The following is a 24900-nucleotide window of genomic DNA, read 5'->3' as shown; positions in this document are numbered from 1 at the left end:
AGTTATACAATATGATTTTATTCGTTCAGAGTGGCAAATCGGCTCAATAGCGCCCCCTACAAAATTTCGACGAAGCAGCCCTCGCAGTACGTTTCACCTAGATGTATGAAATTTGGTAGGAACATGTATCACATATGGACTTAAATAAAAGTATGTTGGGGCCATGCTCTGAACCTGCATGCAGTGTCTGATGGTCACAGAACTGAATGGCAGCATCAGCCAGAGTCCTCGCGCAGTCCGACGGTCGCGGACGTTCTCGGCCGCGCAGGCCGGAATCCTGCCGGCACCCCGACGTGCATATTGCGAGGGCCCGGTCATCGCTGCTCGCAGCTTTAATTGTTTTTGATATTTTTGCCGTGTTTTTCTGACCTGCTATTAAGTTCTGGACCGCAAAAGGAAGAATCTTTTTTTTAAAGATCAATTGTTATTCATGTCACAAAAAAGTTAGATTTCATGTAGATTGTCATCACATGTGAAATATTATTGTTTTTCCAATGGAAAAGTCCCAGTGATCTCTACTGTATGCAGCAGCGCAAACAATCAACTAAGATATGTATTTTTTCCTCAACCATTGACATTAACATGGCCTGTGACTCGGTTTGACTTGGTTACAGTGCAACCAGCCACCAAGGCCTGCTGTTCGCTCAATCTTTGCATTGTGACTAAACTGCTTGTAGACATGATGTGAGGCCCTCCATGTGAAGCTCAACACGGGGAACTGTTTACAACACAGCTCCTGCATCCTGCTGGCTCTACCTGCCACGTCTGCTGCAGGAGGCTGTGGAAGAAAGGCCAGACTGCATTACAAGGCCATTGCTGTCCACTTAAGTCATTGACTGGAGTAAACTGACCTTACTGGCTGGCTTTAATGTGTCTCCTCTTTGTCTGCCTGCCTTCCCTATCAGTGTCTGAGCCACAGGAAACCAAACATGCTCAATAGTTATTAATCGTTCCTGGATGCAGGGGCCTCCTCTCCTTGGTTGTTTGGTCTGTTTGGGCCGTAGGAGCAGTAAACAAAGGCTCCTGCTATGTGTGTAGCTCCGCTTCGGATGAGCCTTTCTGCTGCAGCACGTTCCTTCTCCAGGGATGAGATGGTGGACATGTCCTGTTTTTATGAGCACTTAAGGATTGTCCCATGTTTATGTTCTTGCTTTGCATTCAAGTGGTGTGTGTGCTGTGAGCTGGGCCTTTCTGTTCAACTTGAGTCCACAGCCTTGTCTAGATATTCTGAGCGGAACAATTCACAACGGTTTGGTACATACTGTGTTTCCGTACGGTAAAAGGGTGTCTGTGTCATCTGCTTGTATTACAGTGTAAAACAATGATTGCTGTGCTTATTTCTCTGAAGCAGACTAATTGTTTTCACTACTCTTACAAACTCTTCATACAATTTCATACTCTTCAAATGTCACCCACATTCCCTGTCACACAAAATGTAACGTTTCTCAGTGACGGGACTTTTTGAGCTATGCTTTTTTGGGCATTTAATAAAGACCGAGAAGTACGATCATCAGTTGAAACATCATCAACATCAGTTGAGATGTTGAAATGTGTATGAGAGCAATACAGCGGCTTGCAGTAGGATGATGGCGCAACACTAGAATAACAGTGCATTACTGTTTGTGTTGGTTGACCATGCACAAAACACATCCATCAATGAATCGACCTGGCTTCAGTTGACTTGAGTGGGACAGTGCGTGAATATTCGTAGAGGCTGGTGCTGCTGTGTCAGACCTTTGGCTCAGCGCTGGGTGCTGGTGTGGTTTTACAGACAGGGTCACCGCTGGGGGAATGACAACAAATAGCAAGGCCTGTGGGGTAGGGCTGGACCGTAGACTGTAATTATAAATGGACGACGCGTCTGTACTTCTGCCAGCTGTAGAAAGGTGGAGCAACAGTATACCGGATGCAGGCGCTGCCATCTTGCTCTTCTGGCCGATTGACATGTTTTTGCCTCACTTTTGGGGAGCTGTCATGTCGTCCATCTTTATTTACTGTCTGTGAGCTGGGCCCACCACTGACGTCCGCTGTACAAGTCTGGCCCTTTGGATGTTCTGAGACCTCTAAGCCTCTCAGCTAATTCAATTTCTGATTTTCTTTATCTGAATCTTAAAAGTGGGCGAGAACTTCCCTCAGCCAAAAACATTGAATGTAATGTACTTTCCAATATGCTTAACCTTTTGACCTGCAGGTCAACTGAGCTGCTCGCAAGGCTATGTTCATGCATACACATCAGTTTGTACAAGCTGCACAGTTTTGACCGTGTGAGACTGTGTGTTGATCCGTGAAGGTGAAATGAGGAGTTCTCTACATGATAAGGTGTCAGCTGGCTGGAGGGAGAGTGCCTGGACTTTTACAGTAAATATAGAACAGAAAGTACCATCCTCTGAAGACAGCGGGTGCTACTCACACATCTCTGAAGTGGTTATGTCTCCAGTCTGATCTCGAGCGCACAACTGATGGACTGGTTCACATGAAGGAAGGTATTTTCTGTTGGAACACGGTGTGTGTCTCAGTTCTCTCCCATCATCACTGTTGTTGTTCGTCCTCGTTCAACTTGGACTAACGCTACGTTTCATTCTCGGTTAATGAAGGTGCCATTGCGTGACTGAATGCGGTGCGTTCCGTGCGCATGAGGCAGATAGCCGTGGTAAGGGCCTTTCAAACAGGATGTGGTTTGCTCTGCACCCGCCACGGCTTAACATTGCAGCACTCTGCACCCACAGTTCAATCAAGGGGCGCCCACGCTTTGCTCCACCTGGCAACAAGCCGTCGAGGCGCCGCACTAGCCATTGGAAATAATAGTAGTGATGCTTTTAGATTTTTTCCCAATTAAATATACATTTTCATATTTGAATGTCAGAATGCAGAATATTCGTTGACTGTCCTAGTATATTGTATATTGCCTTGATGTACAGATGGCTGTGAGAATGAGGCAGGTACTTTTATTGGTAGAAGTAGTTGTTGTTGCTGCCGTACTTACAATAATCCCATTCTGATTCTGAAACGGTAGCAGTAGCGACACCAGTAAAAGTAAAAGTTTTACTTTGTAAACTTTAAGTACATTCAAAAAATGGAAATTTTAAATAGGGACTATGAGGCAGAGGTCTTTCAGGATCCAGCCTTCAGAAGCCTGATCCCTGCTTCCTTTGATTCCACTCCCCCTTCAGCCCCCTGCTCTCCACCCAGGATGTCAAACACATGTTATCTCACTGCTTGGGCTCCCCTCGGCCTTGGAGAGGCACAAAAGGCTTCTCTGGCTTTAGCAGCAGCCCTTGTGGCTTACCTCAACCCACTTTCTCCCCACCAACCCCTTTCCCAACGCGGCACACTAAATTACTGTCTCCACCTCATCTGCTCCCTGAGCTCTAAATTATTGTCAGCAAGCCATTTTCCCCACACCTCTACGCACTTACATTAGCTCAGTGTGTGCGTGTGTGTGTGTGCGATGAGAGCCTGGGTTTACGCACACTGGAAACTGTCTGTATATGCTTGCATTTAAAGATATCTATGACAATATCAATCATTACTCCAGCCTGTTTACAAGCACACGTTTGCCTGTTCTCGGTTGATTCTGTCTCGCAGCAGAAGCGATCGACGCCCCTGTAGCTGGAGCTCAGTTTTAGCTTGTTAGTCACAGCAATCCGAGTTCTCGTTTACTTCGTCTGTTCGAGTGGGAAGAGCAAAGAAATCCGTTCTTAATAACGTCCAAGACATTTTATCTGTTCATGAAGGCACAGCTTTGTTTGCCGTTTAGGATTATTGGTTGCTATTTTTATTTCCGCTGATAGCACACTGGTTGTGTTTGTGTGTGTGTGAGTGTGCCCACAGGGATTCTTGTGTTAGTCAATCAGCAGAGGAGCCATCCTCAATTTATTGGGTACCACAGTCTCCATTAGCTCATGCTGCATACACACACAAGCCTACAGACACGTCACCCACATTAGACTCACATTTATCTTCCCAAACAAGAGACTCCCCACAAACACGTTAATGGTTTAAGATAGTTACAGACCCTCTCCTCCTGGAGAATGCTTATGAAAATCCCTGCATGTGTTCCTGTTTTTACTTGCACACTCATGCCGTTATTTATTCCTATTGTAATCATCACTGGTGCCCCTGTTATTTGACCATCTTTGTCTTTTCAGGCTGCTATCCCTGCCCCGGCCCGAGTCTAAATCCAATAGCTCTGGGAAGCCGCTGGCTAGCCTACGCTGAGAACAAGGTAGTCCACACACACACACACACACGCAGTCATCCACAGCAGAAGTGCCTTGTCAGAAAAGGGACATATTTACAATCCCAAAAATGCATTAGATCTGCCTCTTTAATCTGTCTGGATAAACAAGTCATTCCACGAAGAGTCCAGGAGAGATGATAACATTTTGAAAATCAACAGATGCATCGAGTTCTCTGTTCTCTTCTGTGTAATGGGATTGTTAAGTACTTAGAAAATGCAGAATGTTCTATTGTACACTCTACAATACATTTAATGCATAATAGTGTTTTGGTGCTGGCCCACTCAAGTAATTGACAGATGGGGCCACTGTTTGTGTGACTGCCTAAGGATTTCCAGAAATGACAAAATCTCATTTTTTGAACATAAAGAGTAATACTGGGATGGAGCCTTTTAAGTGATGTTGTATTTGAAATTAAATCAGTGCAGATTGGCTGTTTTGTTGTGTAATGTTCATCTCAAAGCAAAACCAATTTCCTCCAAAGAGTGAAGAGGGGAGGATTTTGGATGGAGATCATTTCTCCAAATCTTTCTCTGCAAACTCCAGATCTTCTGTAGACTAACTTCTTGAATTCATCCATTCATCGTTGTTTTTGCAGTTGATCAGATGTCACCAGTCTCGCGGAGGAGCTTGTGGTGACAATGCACAGTCCTACACAGCTACAGTGATCAATGCTGCCAAAGTAAGTGAAAATACAACCTGTCTACATTACACAACTCTGCACCAGTCCTCCAAAGTGCTTCAATTTACGCTATATTTGATGCTATTAGAGAGAGAGAGAGAGAGAGAGAGAGAGAGAGAGAGAGAGAGAGAGAAATGCTTTCTTTAAGCATAAAACAATTATGTTGATCCAACTTAAAGTACTTGAGTCGGATCAACTTAATTTATTAGGGTTGGTTCAACGCATTTACTTGGGTTGTGTCCAACTCAATTTAATAGGGTGGGTTTGACTAATTCTACATTTGTAAAAAATACAATAGTCAATTAAGTTGGACCAACCCAAATTAATTAATTTAATCCGGCCCAAGTAAAATAGGTTGGACTAACCCTAATAAATTACGTTGATCCAGCCCAAGTAAATTATAGTGGACCAACAGAATTGCTTTTTGCTTAAAGAAAGCATTTTAATCGTGTGGAAATCCTTTCCATGATTTTATTAAGTTCGTTGAAAGCGTAATTTCTTTTGATTAAACGTGGAGTTGTCAGGTGCTTGTATGGTATAGACCCATACAAGCACCTGACAACTCCACGTTTAATCGTGTTGAAATACTGTTCACATTTTTTTAAACGTTTACCGTGAACCAGAACTGAAACTTAAGTTTTAACAAAATATACAGCCGGCTGGAAACATAACAAGACAAATGGGAGATGTTGCAATACAATTGTATTTCTCAAAGGAGGCACTAAATAATGTTTTAACGACCAGTTGCTTGCAAACATACATATAAAAATTACAAGTTTTCTCAACTTTCTATGACATACATACATTCAAAATAATAAAGTACACTGCTTCACTTATTTTTGAAAGTGCCAACATAGTGGATCTTGGTACTTAATCCATTTGAAAAAAAACAAGCGGTCTAAAAAAACAAACACATTCCTCTTAAAACCTTTCAAACACTCTTCTTAAAAGATTTCAAACATTCTTCTTAAAACATTAAAAACATTCCTTTTAAACATTTGCAATTACTAACTTACTGCACTTGTTGTTTAATGTCCTGGTGAACTCACAGGATTACAGAAAATAGCACAGAAACACGGAAGTTTCTTATCTGCTTTAGCCATCAGTGGGCAGTCTCAAACGAATGGAAAAGCTTTGTTTTGAGAGCTTGTCCTTTTATGGATAGTTTGTTTCCATTTAGTTCCATCATGATCTTCTGCAGAGCTTCGAATGTGTACTTGAGCTCTGGAAGGTAGCTCAGGTTGAGAGCATACACAAGCGCAAGCAACATTAACACCGCAAAAGGTACCTTTTCCAACTCATCTAGCACTTCCACCCCCTCCAGAATGACTCCAACATCCTCAGGGTCATCACTGGGCTCTGCACCTTCTTTTCGAATGACAAGGATTCCAAAGACGGTCTCTGCCATGGCCGTTTGACTGCTTTCGAAATTCTGTGACAAAACAATTAACAAGGGCAATCATTTTTCACTTATTTGCATTACATCCCATTTTTATTGCACATGTTAATTTTACTGTATTAACAGCTATCAATAACTTTATTCACAAAATTAAAAGACATTATGACTACCTGATATTAAATTGTTTCACTGAGCCATGGTGAGCTACTTCAATGACTAAGCCCTACCAGTGGCTTGTCTGTTACCATGAGATCAGTGGTTGTTATTCTAGCATTACTAAGGTAAATAAAAGTTTCACATTTTTAAAGCTAATGGCAACCAAGAGGAAACCACATTTATTCCAACTGTGATTATCCCCAAATAAAGATAAAGGTAAATGAACATACCTTGTCCCTCACCACTTCTCTGGATCTTCGTTCAGGTAGACACAGACCTTTGAGGATGCATTCTCGTCTGACGTCAACGCTGTCAGTCTAAGTATGCAGATAAGAGAAAATATGCAAAATAAAATAACATTAGGAACACCATCTCAACCAACCAGCTTATTAATCACAATGATTAACCATGCAATATCCATGTGTGCATTAGTATGTGAACCCTTGGGATCCAGTAGCTGCTGGCGCCTATGACTTCAACTACACCTTTCCTAAAGTTTCTTATTAATCTCCCAAGGTTTTTGAATGTTCGCTACCGATGACAGCTTGGCATCACCACCCTAATTTCAGAAATGCGTATTATTCTGGAACCTCTCAGTTAATTTTAAATTGCCAAGGGGCGTTATCAACAGGTGCAGACAACCAGTAAGAGCAACGGGGAAGTAAAAAAAATACAAAAGCTCTACGAGTAGAATAGCCTCTCTTTAACTTTTCCATTGTTATCATACCTGAGTTATGGGTACCATGATGCTCTTGATCTTTCTCCCTTGAACTCCACCTTTCTTGGCATACACCTGGATCAGGTTTTCAGAGTGAAGATCCAGCTGGGAGAAGAACTTTGACTGCAAATTGATTGTTGTGATTCTCTTGAATTCTGCATTCACCTACACAAAAAGGAAATTAGTTTGGCTATTTTGTTGTCACTGTTGTTAGGTACACATTTGATATTGCAGTTCAGTCCGTTGAAGACATGCAAATGCACAATACACGCATCTTCAACTGCAGGGTTATCTTGAGTATGTTCATCTTCCTCAGGATTATCACAGGATTCTTGTGAAACTTCACTGGTTGTAACTACATCTGGCTTGAAATATTTTAACGTATGTGGATTGCTTTTCCTGGTCTTGTGAGAGTGAAATGTTCCGTATACATTTGTTTGAACACTGCAACCCCCAAACATACAAGTAACAGTTTCTTGACTCTTCAAATGAGTGCAAATGTGTAAAAAAGAATCCTTCTCTGTGGAAGATCAATACAAGTGCACAAATGACAACTGAAAGTTGACAATTCTAGCAGCTCCTGGGAGTTTTGTTGAAGATGGACTATACTTAAATGAATGTGGAAAGCATTCCACATCTGAAAAGTACATGGGCAGTTTATGTGTGGGCATGGATAGCGCTGCCTGTGCTGTCGTCTAATATGTTTTAGTAGCTCATATCTATCAGATAGAGATACACTACACTCCATACACCTCCACGTAATTTAGCTAGACCATCACACATAAGCTTTTTAACATTGGAATCGCTTGTTCAGTCAGAAGAATTCACCGTTTCATGCCTGGCAGGTCAGTGAGGTTGACCAGGACACTCTTGCGGTGGGATGGTGCAGTCAGTGAGGTTGACCAGGACACTCTGGGGGATAGCAGACACAGGACACTTTTGCAGTCAGATAGAACAATCAATGAAGGTTAAGTTATTAAGTTATCTTGATGAAAAAATTATTGTCAAGGAAAGTAGCAAATATTATATATTTTTCTCACTGTGACTTTCTGCCATTTGTAAAAACACAGCATATTTGTAAAGATTCATCATGTAAAAAAAAAAATAGATACATTTATTTCAATTATCTTTTATTCATTCAATATTATTAACAAATAGAAATGTTACCCCCAAGTTAACACATTGTTGGGAACGTAAAGGAGCTTGTTTGGGTTATCAGCATTTAAGAAACTGAATTCTTGACATCAATAGAATTATTGATGTGTGTAACAATTATTAATGATTATTAATAACAACGGGGCACCACCCTGCGAACAGGGACCAATAACCAAACGATAAAACTAAGTCTCATAATTAGTAGTCACTCATAATGTCAATAGTCTGCGTATGACTATACATTCAGTGACAGTGAAGGTTTTAAGTTCGAGCACAGGCTACTACATACAGTCTTATCAAATACATATGCACAAGTAATCACAGACGACTGCTCCTTAAAGTATAACAGAGTTTATTAAATCAAAATAATAAATGATCAAATCAATTAATATTGCAACCAACAAACGTTATCATACAATTTTATATGCCTAAACTAAAGAATGAATAAAATGGATGAGGGTGTATGTCTGTGTGTGTGTGTGTGTGTGTGTGTGCATGTGTGTGGGTCTGTGGGTGAAAAGGAAGGAGAGTCTTACAGCTATTGCTAAAGACTACAAAGATGGCGGTGTCGAGTGACGCGGGCCAAAAGGGGAGGGGCCTTAAGATACTACAACTAAACTACCACCAGATGGCGGAGTCGAGTGACTCGGGCAAAATGGCGGTGGGACTGCTGTATGTAATCACGTGTGCCTGGTGCACACATGTGTTGTGAGGCGATCGTTTGAACGGGGTTTCCCCAGGGGCAGAGATAGGAGCTGTGTGTGTTACGTGAGAAGATGAATAAAGGAGAGAGGATCGCCGATCGTATCTCACACAAGTTGCCGTTGTCGCTTCGCGAACTGACGACACTTATGCCCGATAGTCGCGTTTCCACACTTCACTCACAGAATTGATTCAAGGAAATAGAGCAAGAACAAAAATCAAATCAAATAATCCCAAAAGCAACAGTCAAACAGTTAATACACAATCCCACGGAGCTTCTCTGCTCCGTAAGGAGTTGCGCAATATCTCAATATCACGCGACAGTAACTTAAACACACAAAAACACGGGAATATCAACATATAAATGAATGGCCTGAATTAAACTTAAGTTAATTTAAGCTAAGCTATGCCCAGATACCAAGAATCTTACTTGTCGATGCTTCGTTGCAACGTTGAAGTGTTCGTGGGGAAGTTGTCCGTTTTCCTCGTCAGGAAGGGGGGGGGCTGCTTGCAGCGCGGCCTTGTAGCGGGCGCTGTGTGTCGCACGGCTTTTGCTGGTGCGGCTTCGGTCCGTTGGCGAAGCTCTGGGGCAAACGCAGACGTGATAAATCCTCGCTGCAGGGGGGATGATCTAACTTCGGCTGACGGCGTGGTCCGTGCGTCTTACCGGGAATCGTCGGTGAAGGAGGGAGGCTTGGTCGTCTTTCCTTCGCCGGAATGTGTGCACCAAAAGAAAAAGAAAAGCAAAAAGCGGAGAACGGATCGCTGAAGCGGATTCGTTATCGCGGGCTGAGTGGGCCTTTACTCAGCGTGGAACACGGCTGTTTCGTCCAGCAAAATGGCTTGTGACCTGACAGGGTTTGAGGAGGGGTGAAGGGCCATTGTTTCCTCGTGGCCAGCGTCGCGCTGGCGGGGAAAGTTGGATCTTCTGTGGCCTGGACGGGGGGTCCGGGCGAAGAGAGCGTTGTGTGCTCCCTGTCTCAACCGAGGTCGAAGGGAAAAAGCATTGAGGTGTGAACTGCAGGCAGTTTTGTTGAACAGTGGTTGAACCACAGGGGTCCTGGGGTCTCTTGGCCTTCGGCCAATGAGATTGCAGCGGTGCATTCAGGTGACCATGGTTTTTTGGGGGGGGAAATTTACACCCTAGTGTGAAGAGGTTGCTCTCATCAAACTACAAATCAGGATGGAACCTTTGCTTGAAAAAGTGAAGGCCTGATTCTCTTTGTCCACAGCACATGTTGAAGCCATATGGTCAGACCCCAACAACATCTCTTCTATCCTTGGAAAGATAACCAATCGGAAAATAAATACAATCGGGCCTGTAGCAACGTCCTCGTAGTAAAAACACAGAATTCAGCATGTTCTGCGTCATAACAAGCTGCCCTTATTCACGAATAAATCATACAGACTTCTCTTCAAACAAATTCCCCTGTTATAGACAATGAGCATTCATGTGTCGTACAAAAATAATTTTCTGGAACATATGGTAAAACAATACTTACAGTGATAAAGTGCACGGTTACGGTAACTCTAGATTATTTAGCAATGGATGTCCACACATAACGTTAGCTTATTACTACTATCGTACCTGCTTTCCTCAGGTAACGCTACTCCATGACTTTAGCTGTGGTTGGTTGTAGAGAGAGAGAGCGAGAGAGAGAGAGTGTCGCTGTCCGTAAAAACGTTGAGCTATCTCGGCTCCAAAGTGTGCAACGTAGCGCGAAAGCTCTGATTTGAATCCGGTCAAATTGTATCCATATTCGGCTAATCAAACTCAGCCACCCTCACCCAAACTCTGCTAGTATTTAGCTTAGCTTAGAAAGTAAACAAGACACACGTATTACGTCTGCTGCGTTCGGCAGCAGTAAGAAACTGCTAACACAGGGACAGTGAATCTACACATGCGGGAGAAAGTCAAACCCACACTGAGGTCTGCAGCACACAAGTCCACAACATCACCCTGCAGGGCATCACTGGTGTGAACAGTCTGATAAAACCGGCTAACGCACGGCTAACGTTAGCGCGCTAATTTAACTCTACAGGAAGTATGCCAACGTCATTAACATTTGTCAGCTAGTTGTGAACACCTTATAATATGTCGCTAACACGTTACCTCGTCATTAACAATAGCTTACCGTTCACAATGGCAAGTTATGAGGCAGGTTGCAAAAAAGGAGACAACCTAACGCTAACGCGGCACAGCTAGCCGTGCACATGGGGACTGTTGGCTTTTTAAGTTTGGTCGAAAATAACAAATAGCCCCAACAGAACAACTAACGGAGTTGTACCCCAAACCGGACAGTTTTTAGCTAATGTTTCAATACAATTCACTTACAATGTTGATAAAAATGATTGTGTAATGTTTTCAGTTGATTTAATGGTGTTAAACTGAAGTTAAACTTCGTACCTTTCAAACGAAATATTGTTGTAATTATTACAGTTAGCTTTGCCTTTACCAGAGTCGTTAAAACGATGCTAACACTGGTGAATTAGTCGTGCACTGCTCTTGGCCTAATCCGTACGGACTTCTATCCTCGTTGTAAACACTGGCTGCTGCTGGTTTTTCGGGGATATTCGCTTGTTCCAGGGTCGCAAAAATGACCATCAATGCTGTCAACACAACCGGGACCGTAGTTCTGTCCTTCACAATAAGATATCACGCTTCAACAACTCCAAATTATGCAATAAAAGCTCCTTAATTTCCGTTCGAGCTGTTTAAGCGTCGCCCGAGCATTCTTTCTGCTTTCTCTCATCAAAGTCACTTTCCTATAGTATTTAGACATATAAACGTCCATATATATTCATGAAATTTGACACATAGATTATTTGATATGTATGAATTAATATTATTTACGTTTGGTTGGCGATCGCCAAAGAAAATGACAGCGTAATGACCGGAAAGGGCGTCACGACGGAATCGTTCGAGACAGGCCAATAGCAGCTAGCGCCGACCGAGGCAGGCCATCGTTACGTTAGCTAATTAGCTAAGAGCTGAAGACATTTAAGCACATATAATTTTGCATTTAGGCGGATGATGGTGGATTTCTGCTTACCTTTTCCATGTGCAAGCCAACGGTGTATCTTCTTCTCAACAATCTGCTTCTGAAGAAGACTGCCTTCGCCCTGATTTTCGCAGTCATGCATTGATACTCGATTGTCTCAGTTTATCGCAACATGAATGGATCTAATAAATGTTACGTTTTTGAAGTTCATGCAAATCCTACATGACTGAATCACGTTCACATTGGAAACATGAATGAATATCGTTCGAAATACATGTTACACTATGGTAAATGTAACAGCCTCCCAATATCCTTTGTTTGAGTGTGACAAATGAAAAACTTGAAATGCAGTACGCAACATATTCCCAACGGTTGTTATCATAATATCCTTTTTTACTGCATATCAAAGCAAATACAAATGTGAGGATAATCCAGCACATAAGGTAAGACACAACTAAAGTTCGCAACTAAAATAAACTACAATACTTTTTTACGTCCAGAAGGAATTACTATAAACTAGTTTCCTTTCATTTGAAATGATTATATTGAGTTCTCTTGTTCTGTCTGCAGCTATAGGTCCTTTGGTCTGTCTTTAGCCTTTGCTCAGATAAAACAGCACATCATACAGTATTTCCAGCTCTGTCTACACCATCTGTAAATGTGCTGACATTGGATCCGCCTGGCTGACTGGGGCTGACCTTATGAGACACTTCATCAACCTGCCTATCTGTTTCTCCTACTGTAATCTGTTTCTCTCCAATGCTCTTGTTTCACTTATCTCCACTGGGGAGGGACTCTCAGAAGGCACACTAATAGCCAACAGCCCCTTTGATACCAAGTGAAAATTCACTCCTGGTCTGATTTAGCTGGTTGGCAACACACGCTAACTAACTAGCTCCTTGTATGGTTCTAGTCTGTCTCTCCTTTTAATCCCAGTGGACGGTCTGGTTGATTTACAAAGAACCAGTGTATCCCATCTCCTTTGCTTAATGCCAACAGCTAGTGTGAGAGAAGTCTCATGTTTATGTTTATAAGTGACGATGCACATTCACTAACATAAGCCATCATTTCAATATGCCAGGTTTAGCCACACTGGCTAATTTCCATCTGCAGGCCCTGGTTTGTCATCTGTAGCGTTCATCAGTAACAGGTCAATGGTGGTATGCAGCATAAAGAGCACTGTGTTGCTAACAGGTTAGCATGTCTTACATAGTATGGGGTGGGCAAGGTTGAGGGGGGGTGGGGGGGTATTGATATGCAGACATGCAGTCTGCTTGCCCACCCTCTCCTCATTTAGGACCATATATCTCAATATGGATGACAAGGTATCTCCTTCTGGCTTGTGGCGCGACACGCTGGCTCTTAGTGCTGATGTCCAGAGACATGGAAACAAAAAAAAGGGGGGGGGGGGGTAGCAATAAAGTGTAATGGCTTTTGTTTGTAAGAAAGATAAAAGACAGAGTGCAACAGCTCTGGCCAATTGGACTCCTTGTTCCAAATTTGCTCTGTTATGGTAAATTTGTGTATCAAATAAATCCTGCTGCCCATCACTCCCGGGTGTATGGTTGAGAAAGACCTTTCACATAAATGAGGTTGTAATTTGTTTAGATGGCGACATCAGGCCGTGTGTGTGTGTGTGTGTGTGTGTGTGTGTGTGTGTGTGTGTGTGTGTGTGTGAGGCTCCTCTGTGTCCGCTTAAGGCCCAGCCAGGGTGTCTGGCTCAAACACACCTCTGTGGCTCGATTGAGGGAAATGGATAGTGCTGCTTAAGTGGAGTCTATCTCACCTACTACACTGTCTTTGTCTAATGGAGTCCAATCCGTGTGACTGTGTGTGTAAGCGCCAAAGGGGCCCCGGAGAGCCTAATCAGGCATTCAGACTAGGCGGCCCTGTCAATACAGCATGGCGCCTTGCGTTTGTTGGGTCTGAGGATCACCCACTGTCTCTTCGCCACTCGGCCAGGCACACTAACAGTGTCTCCTGCCTGTGTGTGTGTGTGTGGAAGCCTGCGTGTGTGGGTGTATGTAAAATGCCAGAAGAGCCATCAATTATTAAGTGAGGCGTTTGGCTCCTAATTGATCAACACTAATGTGTTTTCTAATCACTGCAGTTGTGGAGTTCTTAGTGGTAGTCCAAACAGGGGCTATTGATCTGCCGGTGGGGGTGGAGGCAGACCGTGTCTGATGGCTGACAAAAACACTCTCTCTCTCTCTCTCTCTCTCTCTCTCTCTCTCTCTCTCTCTCTCTCTCTCTCTCTCTCTCTCTCTCTCTCTCTCTCTCTCTCTCTCTCTCTCACACACACACACAAGTGTCTCCTGCGACCACAGCGCTACCAGTCATCAGCACTACAAGTTATCAGCAGGCATCTAGTGAACATGATGCATGCACACACACACACACACACACACACACACACACACACAGTACTGCACTTACACTCATGCATCTTCATTGCCCGCAAAGGCCTAAAGCTAAGTGAACGAGAGAATACAGTGTATTTCATAGAATACTGGAAATGTAAACATCAGGCGTTGGATTTTTAAGCTCTGACATCGTCTGTTTTCTTCGTTTCCTTCCAGACCTTGAAGACAGGCCTGACTATGGTGGGTAAAGTTGTCACCCAGTTGGCCGGCACAATACCAGCAGGCACTCTGGATGAGGAGGGCGCACCTCACAGTGCGAGTCGCCGCAGCCCTCACAACCCCGGTGTGGTCACCATCATTGACACACACAGTGTTGGCGAAGGACAGGTCAGTCCAGTTGTTCTGCTTTTCTTTGTTATTGCTCATGTTTTAATAAATTCCTTACAAACTCTCACACAACGTGTGCAGTATAATCCCAGTCTCATGTATTTAGTGGTATGCTTAGTATTTCCCAAGCACATGCATTTTTGCCAAAATCCTAATAATTAAAATGACTCCGCCACTGCCGTCTCCTTCTGGTGCATGAGCGCTGTGAGTCCATGCATTAGAATTCAAGATTATACGTGTCGAGTAAACGATAACCAAATGGTTATTTTGTGGGTGAAGTGTTTCTGTAATTCTTGATTGGGGGTTTTATTAAAAGGGTGTCCGGATCAAATTGGGGCAACTTTGTCTTCCATTTTTTTCTCCTTGTCTAATGTAAGCAGTGCAGACATGTTCGTGTTGTAGTGGAATAAAATCTTCTACAGTACACATTGGAAATGTACAACATAGTCACGTAAACACACTTAGTGCTGTTGGATTTGATAACATATTGGTCCGTAGTTGTGTTTATGTTTTTGTAAATTAGCTTTGAATCTTTTAATCCTGATTGATTCTTTTTAATAAGTTCACCACCTTGCCTTTTGTTTTTAAATCAAAAATGCTGTTAAACATCTGCCTCCATTTACTGGAAATGGCAACTGCTGCAAAATTTACCTTCCAATAATTTACAGACAAATGCTTTATCCAAAAGTCTATGAATGACATTCTTATTCACTTTTGCTTGGCCATAAATGAATATATTATGAGGACACGGTAATATGTAATGCAGAAATGATAGGGTAAAACAACTATTCCAATTTAAATGCAGTCCTTTCAGATTTTTATCTCTTGCCAAGTCTAAAAGATGTTCAAGAAAGGGAAAACTTGGATGCTGTGAAGTTGTTGAAGAAATCCCTGAAATGTGGTTCTTAGTGTTCTATTTCATCCTTACTGACCGCAAGAGGCAGTGCTTAACACTGGATATCTTCCGTCTCGCGCATGCGCAGGTCGAATATTTATATCAACAAAGTCACTCGTGACCTCAGATGACTCCCGTCGTCTATAAGTTCCGGTGTCATCCTGAGTTCAGTCCTTTTTTTCTTCTCGCTACGCAGGTTGACTACCATGGTAGTAGAAAAAATAGATATTTTGTCTACGAGCAAGATATGTTAGAGTTTGTCGCGGTAGCCTTGTGACCACCGGTCGGGGTTGCGGATCTTCGCCCTCCAAAGGCTGCGACAAGCGGTCCCTCTTGGGAGGGAACGGCGTCGGCGCCGTGCGGACCATCGAGCCCCAGTCTGGGTCTGGCGGACCCAAATGGGCAGCAATCAGTGAGATCGACTGACATTGTTTGAAACCATTGTTCGTTGTTGTTCCTCGGTTTGCAGAGCGTTCCGCTCTAGCTAATCGAGTGGCGGGCTAACGTGAGCGTTGAGTACGCTGTCGGGCCGCCCTTCAGCGGCCGGATCAGGAGCGTTCGCTCCGGCTTATTAGACTGAGCTGATACTCGGGATGTCTAAGCTAAAATACTCTGATTGTGTCCATTGATTGTTGTGAGAACATTACGGCCATATCAGTTAGCGGATATCACAGTTAGCGGAGTGCCCTCGCTCAGGCTAACTGGTAGCACACCAGGAGTTACAGCAACTGTCTATCGGCTATCTACTATCCTAGTCCCCTCTCAAGCTAGAGGGACTGTGTTTTTGACCCATCTGGCAGAGTGCTCTCGCTCAAGCTAACGGGTGAGACACCAATATCTGCAGCAACTATCCTAGTGAAGGGAGTGTCCTCGCTCCCCTCTCACTAGAGGGACTGTGTTCTTTACCTATTTCCACAGTGGCAGAGTGCTCTCGCTCAAGCTAACTGGTGGGACACCAATATCTGCAGCAACTATCCTAGTGAAGAGAGTGTCCTCGCTCCCCTCTCGCTAGAAGGACTGTTCTCCTGACCTGTTTTTTCACAGTAGCAGAGTGCTCTCGCTCAAGCTAACTGGTGGGACACCAATATCTGCAGCAACTAGTTTAGTGAAGAGTGTCCTCGCCCCTTTCACTATAAGGACTTTGCCTGACCTGTTTCCACAGTGGCAGAGTGCTCCCGCTCAAGCTAACTGGTGGGACACCAATATCGGCAGCAACTATCTTAGTTAAGAGAGTGTCCTCGCTCCCCTCTCACTGACTGTCCCCGGCCGTTCTCAAACATTCAGCAGAGCATCCGCTCAGACTGGCCTAGAGAGTCGGCCATGTTTGACTTTCCCGGCTGTAGGACCTGTATGGCTCCTCTGCAGCCTGATGATGGCCATGACCTCTGCCCCGCTTGCCTTGGCCTCGAGCATCTGAGGGAGGGCCTCTCTGAGAACCCATGCATGAACTGTGGCATCATGCCTTGAGCAGTAAGGACTGCTAGGCTCGCCGAGGCGGAACACCTGACTGGTATGGTCGACCTCCCCCTGTCGGGTCAGTTGACTCCAGCCCTACCTACCCGTTCCAAGCGCAGGGCCACAGAAACTGCAGGGGCTCCCTCCAAGAGGGCTAAACCCAGCGGGCTGTCTTCTAGAGTGGATCTGCTGACCTCCGAGCTAGCTCAGATGAAGTCGCTTCTACTGGCCCTCCAACCCAGTGTAGGGGGGGCTGAAGCACCAGATCCACCCGCGGCTGAGCTTTGCTCAGAGGAGGACGTGATGTCACTGGCAGCGTCAGCCATGCTCTTTACTGAGTACAGTGAAGAGCAGCCCTCCCATGCTTCTGGACCTGCCTCCCGTTCCTCAGCTCAGGGCTCTTCGGAAGGTGCAGTCGATAGCTCCATGGGGTCTGTCATTCGCATGGCACTGGCACGCCTGCATTTAGATACGCAGCAGCCGGAACCCCAGCCTGCGAGTGCCTTCTTCAGGTGCGTTCTCGCCCCTACCACCTTTGCTGTTCCTCCCTCCGAGGAATATCTGAGGGAGCTACATGCATGCTGGAGGGACACCGGGGCTCTGTCCCGTCTTACATCAGAGGGCCGAACCCTGGCGGCCATGCAGGACGCGGCAAAGTTTGGCCTCACCCGTATGCCAGCTGTTGAGCCGACTATTGCGTCCCTCATAGTTTCCCCTGAGGAGACCCTGAGGCCTGATGCCAGGTGCCCTCGACCCCAATGTCGGGTCACGGATGACATGTTATCCAGGGCTTATGACACAGCAGCACGCATGGGTCGTATTGGCAACTCCCTCTCCCACCTCATGCTTGCCCTCTCAGCTTCTCTGCAGCAGGCTACTTCCGACGCCTCCGCAACCAGCCTCAGTGATGCCTCACTGCAGGCGTTTGCGCTCATGTCGAGGGAACTTGGACGGCTGATGTCCACCCTGGTCCAGACTCGCCGCCAGGTTTGGCTGGCGCAGTCACCCCTGTCTGAGGCATGTAGGAGGACCCTCTGTGCTATCCCAGTGGAACCGGGTGAGCTGTTTGGGTCAGCTGATATACAGGCGCTTCAGCGGACTGTTGAGGCTAGCCAGACCAGGCAGCAGTTTTCTGGTCTTCGCAGGGACATGCCCGCACCCAGCAGACGTAGGGGTCCTACTCTATCCACCCGGGGCCATTTTCAGCCCCCGGCTCACCCCAGTAGTCGCCACAGGCCTCAGCGTACCGCTGGGAGGCCGGACCGCTACCCGCAAAACCCTACCTACGTTCCCCCTAGACAACCTCCGGACTTGGGGACTACCAGGCCCCCCCCCCAGAGCCTCAAGAGGCAGGGGGTACAGGAGATGATGTCTCCCGGCCGGCTGTCGGTTATTTCTCCCAGCAGCACATCAGCTACTGGGCAGCTCATGCTTCAGACCCCTGGGTGGTGTCCACCCTAACCCGGGGGTACAAGCTTCAGTTCCGACGCCGGCCACCAACCTCCAGCCGGGTCAAAATGACCAGTATCACCGATCCGGTAAAATCCCTAGCCCTGAACCAGGAGTTAGCCGCGCTCCTGGTCAAGGGTGCAATCGAGAGGGTGGACCCCCTGTCACAGCCCGGGGGGTTCTACTCAACTAACTTACTTTCTTGTGAAAAAGAGAGGCGGCGGACTGCGCCCAATCCTGGACCTGAGGGGACTAAACGAGTTCCTGAGGGTCTTGCCATTTCACATGCTGACCAGAGCAGACGTCCTTCGGGCGGTTTCCAGGGGAGACTGGTTCACGTCTGTCGACCTGAAGGATGCCTATTTCCATGTTCCCATTGTACCTCACCACAGGTGGTTTCTTCGCTTCGCCTTTCAAGGCGGTCACTTCCAGTTCAGGGTGCTCCCATTCGGGCTCTCCCTCTCCCCACGGGTGTTCACAAGGTGTGTCGCGGCTGCCCTTTCCCCCCTGCAATCACAGGGCATGAGAATACTGCCGTACTTGGACGATTGGCTGATCTGTGCGCCATCCCAGCTTCAGGCGGCGCAGGACACTGCTCGCCTTCTTTCTCACGTGGCCCGGTCGGGCCTCAGGGTAAACATGGAGAAGAGCTCCCTGAGCCCTTCCCAGAGCATAACCTTCATTGGTGTGGCTCTGGATACAGTCACTATGAGTGCCTGTCCATCACCCCGACGGGTGGACGACATCCTCCACAGCCTCTCTCCCTTCCAAGGGGGGCAGGCGGGTGCCCTACATTCTTTTTCTCCGCCTATTGGGCAAACTGACAGCTGCCTCGACGGTCGTTCCATTAGGGTTACTGTCACTGCGGCCCCTGCAGAGATGGCTGAACAGCTTTCACTTGGATGCCAAGTGGCACAGACACAGGGCAATAGTAGTATCGGAGCAGTGCCTACTCGCTCTATCCCCATGGAGGGAGAGAGCATACCTGGCGAAGGGTGTCCCCATGGGTTCGGTCCCATTCCGCCGAGAGGTGGTCACAACAGATGCCTGCCTCTCAGGATGGGGTGCAGTGTGGCAGAACAGGACTGCTCAGGGGCAGTGGTCTGCTCAGGACCACATAGAGCATGTCAATGTTCTAGAGCTACGGGCCGTGCACCTAGCGCTCAAGCATTTTCTGCCATACTTGAGGGGAAAGCATGTGCTTGTCCGGTCGGACAACACCTCGGCGGTGTTTCACATAAACCATCAAGGGGGCACCAGATCTGCAGAATTGCTACGGGTAGCCCGTGCCCTTCTCACCTGGGCTGCCCCTTGTCTTACCAGCCTTCGGGCAATGTACCTACCAGGGGAACAGAACCAGGTCGCAGATTTTCTGTCCCGTCACAAGCCTCCACCGGGGGAGTGGCGGCTTCATCCAGATGTGGTGCAGAACATTTGGGGTCTCTTCGGCAGAGCAGAGGTGGATCTCTTTGCCTCTGAGAGGTCGACCCACTGTCCCCATTGGTTCTCCCTGGCGGAGAGGACCAGTCCTCTGGGTCAGGATGCCCTGGCTCACACGTGACCACAGGGGCTTCTTTATGCCTTTCCACCGGCCCCTCTGATCTTGCCAACACTTCTCAGAGTCCTTCAACAGGGCCACAGACTCTTGTTAGTGGCCCCATTATGGCCAGCCAGGATCTGGTTCTCCCTACTGCACAGACTCTGCTGCAGGACACCCTGGCGCCTCCCCGACAGGAGGGATCTCCTGTCACAACTAGGGGGTCGGATTTGGCATCCCAATCCCAGCCGCCTCCAACTATGGGTCTGGCCGCTGGAGGGCCCGACCAGCTGCTGACTGGCTGCATAGAGCCAGTCAGAAGAACTATCCTGAATGCCAGGGCACCATCTACCCGGCTGCAGTACGAAAACAGGTGGGGGCTGTTTTCTGACTGGTGTGTGGTTCGGAACAAGGACCCGGTGCAGTGCCCCGTACCTGTTATACTTGAGTTTCTGCAGTCCCTGTTAGATAAGGGCCGGTCTCCCGCTACCCTGAGGGTGTACGTGGCCGCTCTTTCATGGCACCATGCTAGGGTCGACAATGGCACAGTAGGAAGCCACAGACTGGTGTCCCTCTTCCTAAAGGGAGCTCAGCGGTTGCGTCCCCCAAACGCCCCGAAGGCCCCGGCATGGGACCTACATTTGGTATTGGACACCCTGTGCTTGCCTCCTTTTGAACCCCTGGCACGGGCAGAGCCAAGATGGCTGGCAACCAAAACGGTGTTTCTCCTTGCCATCACTTCGGCTAAACGTGTTGGCGAGCTGCATGCTCTGTCGGTGAGTGAATCGTGTCTGAGGTGGAACTCAGATGGATCGGGGGTTACTTTGTGGCCTAATGCAGCGTTTCTCCCAAAGGTGCTGACACGCTCTCATATCAACCAGCCTATCCAGCTTGCGGAGTTTGACCCCCCATCGGGAGAGGAGAGGTCAAGGCTGCTGTGCCCAGTGCGGGCCCTCAGAGCTTATGTGGAGGCCACCGCTTGCATACGGAGGTCGGAGCAGCTCTTTATCAGTTATGGTGGGCCTAAGAAGGGCTGTGCTCTTTCGAAACAGCGCCTGTCCCACTGGATAGTGGAAGCCATTGCCCATGCATACAAGGCGAGCGACCGTCCTCTACCATCCGGAGTGAGGGGCCACTGTACCAGGAGTGTCTCCACGTCATGGGCAGCCCTGAGAGGTGTGCCAGTGGAGGATATATGTGCTGCGGCCTCATGGGCCTCACCGAGCACATTCACCAGACACTACAGAGTGAACGTTGCCACCCCTCACCCACTGGGGAGGGTTCTTTGGCCAGCTTCCTCTGCCTGAACTATACAAGGTGGGTACTTGTGACTCTTTTGGTATAAGTCATCCAGTGTTAAGCACTGCCTCTGGCGGTCAGTAAGGATGAAATAGAACGAAAGTTACGAATGTAACTACGGTTCTATGAATCCTGGATGACCGCCAGAGTTCTTGGTCACTCGGAATCCCGTGAACTCGCGAGAAGATTCCATAGGACTGAACTCAGGATGACACCGGAACTTATAGACGACGGGAGTCATCTGAGGTCACGAGTGACTTTGTTGATATAAATATTCGACCTGCGCATGCGCGAGACGGAAGATATCCAGTGTTAAGCACTGCCTCTGGCGGTTATCCAGGATTCATAGAACCGTAGTTACATTCGTAACTTTCGATTTACAGCCACCACGGGCAGAGGCCTGGCCACTATCAGTATCTAGAGCGGATGTGAGAGAATAGGAGTAAAGCTGCTGGGCCTGATGACATCCCTGGCCGAGTACTAAGAACATGTGCCAACCAGCTAGTCGACGTTGATATTCACAACATATCACTGTCACAGGAGTGTTCCCACCTGCTTAAGACCATCGTCCCTGTACCTAACAGGTCTGCAGTTTCTAGTTTAAACAAGTACCGCCCTGTGGCACTCGCCCCCATTCTGATGCAGTGCTTTGAGAAAGTGGTTCCCCAGCACATCCAAAGCAACCTCCCAGCCAGCCCTAACCCTCAACCAGTTTGTATACAGAGCCAACAGATCCACAGAGGATGGTGTCTCCACTGACTCCACTCAGCCCTCACTCATCTGGAAAATAACAACCCCTACATCAGAATGTTGTTTGTTTATTTCAGCTCAACATCCAACACATTCTCACCCATGAAAGTGATTGGAGAAGTTAGCACTCTTGGTTTGAGTATCTCACTCGGCAACTGGTTATAGGACTTCCTCACAAATAGACCAGACAGTATGGATTGGCGAACACACCTCCTCTGCTCTAATGTTGAACATCGGAGCCCCCCAGGGCTGTGTGCTCAGCCCCCTCCTGTTCACGCTGTACACCAAGACTGCAATCCTCCTCATGTAGAGAACTCTGCTGTGTCAACAGTAGTGAAACCAAGGAGCCGATTTTAGGAAAAAGGAGGCAAAGACACCCCCCCCTGTCTACATCGATGGAGCGGATGAACAGATTTAGGTTCCTGGGAATTACAGTATACCTCGCAAGGTCATCAGGCATCTCCATCCTGGTCAAAAAAGAGATCAGAAACAGCTGTATTTTCCAAAGAAAACTTATGAAGGCAAATACCCTGTGCCAAGTTCTTGTTCCAGTGGAGCAATTGCAAGCATCCTGGCTGGAAGCATTACAAACTGGCATGGGATGTGGCACCAATTTGTTCTTGGCTTTTTGTCGCTCTCTCTTGTCATGTGTGACCCAGGTAAACATAACGTTGGCCTCTGCGGCTTGGTGGGAAACAGAAAAATCTCCAAGGTTGTCTTTTTTACACTGGGGTCCATTCACCTAACCCTGCACAACTCGCTGGAAGGTGTGACTTGGACTTGCTGCATATTTTACCAGCCAAGATTTTAGCCACAGCCCTGTCTTTTTTAGCAGCCCTGGTAGGAGACGCTCTGTAAACAGTCAGCTGTTGGTCTGTAATCCAAGAGGAAGCTCAAGGCTGAGCGAGCGCACACGTCAAATAAGGTCTTAACATTCAATCTAGCCATTTTTATGGGGGGGGGGGGGGGGGGGGAGTGAGAAGTTTCTGGCCATGTATATTTTTCTTTTAACATTTTTTCTCACCAAATGACTGTTGTCAGAAGGGGTGAGCCTTAAACAACAGTATGTATTTTTACAATATTGATATCACAAAATATGGCAGTCATCAAAATGCTGAAGAAAGTTATTGTAAAATATCTGCACGATTGTACTAGTTATTTGTTTCACTAGATGTTTCTGAGCTTTAGCACCATGAATAAAGGCATTAACCAATCATGTTGTGCGGATTGGATATATTCAAAATGTACAGTATAGTGTACAACAACAGGGAGGCTCTGTGGTCAGATATATGATAGCAAACTTTATTACTGCTTTCAACCTTAACAAAGGCAGCGCATACAAGATCCACTGTTTCCCTTCTTACCTTTCACAATAAAAGCCGTAAACATATACAGTACACCGATTCTGCTCCACCATCACCCGGGACCTCAAGTGGGAGCTTAACATCACCAAGAAGGCTCAGCAGGGGATGTACTTGATGCACCTGAGGCAGCTAAAGAAGTTCAACCTGCCAAAAACAATGATGGTTCACTTCTTCACTGGCATCATTGAGTCCATCTTCTCCTCCTCCATCACCATCTGGTATAATGCAGCCACTGCCGAGGACTAGGTCAGACTGTCATTTGTTCTGCTGAGAAGGTGATTGGCTGCAATCTGCCGTCCATCAGAACCAAAACCTCACGCCACAAAAACCGTTTCTTCCCAACTACAGTCTGCCTCATCAACAAGGCCCGGCATCCCACTGACTGGACTCTTGGGTCCCCATAACAATTATTTACACATCCATGAACAACTCTACACTTTAAATGAACTCTTAAATAACAGGCTTATTTAACTTCTCTGATGCTATTTGTTTGTTTATCATAGTAAATTAAAAACAAATGTTTTTAGAATTATGTCTTTATACTGTTTTACTGTGGTTATTGTTATAAACCAGTCACCAAGTCAAATGAATTGAACGTGCAAACATACTTGGCAATGAACCGTTTCTGATTCTGGTATTCCACATGGGTCTCACCCTGGTTATGGTTTGAACCATGCCAGTTGCCTTCAGAAGGATCTGCCTTGAACATGTAAAGAAATGCTCAAAGCTTTTATCCCCTTAACCATGATTGATCACACTGCAGTAGCTGTCACATTTTTAATGAGGCGTGTTTGCATACATAGTACAGTTTGTCAGTGATGTAGCCACCACACACGCATTCACCGCCTCCTCCGTCTCTCTTACACATGGACTGTAGCCGCCCTGTAGCCAGTGTGTTGTCTTATAAGCTGGACCTAAGCCTTCAGAAGCAGGCCTGCACTCTGTCACCAGCCGACACACTGTAACCGTACACTGGCCATAAACACTGACTAGGCCTGGCCAGCAGGGAGGGGAAAGCGAGGAGCGGAGGAGAAATGGACAACGAAGGGGGAGGAGTGGGAGGCAGGGCGGGCAGTACAGAGTGAATTATGATTGGGGTTGGGCTGTTATTACTTTTGGTGAATTGGGAAAAGGCAGGTAAATGATAGAGACGGGTTCCTGTGTCAGTATGGCGGTCCAGGATATTCCCATGTCTTTCAGGCTTTGAAATGAGTTATTTGGAACAGCAGCCTCATAACACACAGGCAGACACTCTCCCCTGTGTACTGGGCTCGGTTCTCTGGAGGACACTCTTGTTTCAAAGGGCTCCAGCAGGATTCCCTCACAGAACAACACTGTCTGCCGGCATC

The 24900-nt window shown here is 46.6% G+C and overlaps 1 protein-coding gene across 1 annotated transcript in view; it reads left to right on the top strand.

Annotated features, from left to right (window-relative positions):
- Window positions 1-24900, top strand: part of bcas3 (BCAS3 microtubule associated cell migration factor) — a 374328-nt gene that overhangs the window by 42741 nt on the left and 306687 nt on the right. Inside the window, exons 10-12 of the mRNA XM_079271901.1 lie at window positions 4149-4225; window positions 4837-4920; window positions 14632-14875. Coding sequence (XP_079128027.1) covers window positions 4149-4225; window positions 4837-4920; window positions 14632-14875 — 405 coding nt within the window. The remainder of the gene's footprint in view (window positions 1-4148; window positions 4226-4836; window positions 4921-14631; window positions 14876-24900) is intronic.

This window comes from Melanostigma gelatinosum (genome assembly GCF_949748355.1).
Source record: "Melanostigma gelatinosum genome assembly, chromosome: 7".
In the NCBI taxonomy this organism is placed as follows: Eukaryota; Metazoa; Chordata; class Actinopteri; order Perciformes; family Zoarcidae; genus Melanostigma; species Melanostigma gelatinosum.
Note: the sequence above shows the minus strand (reverse complement) of the source record. Positions and strands in the feature narration are given on the sequence as shown.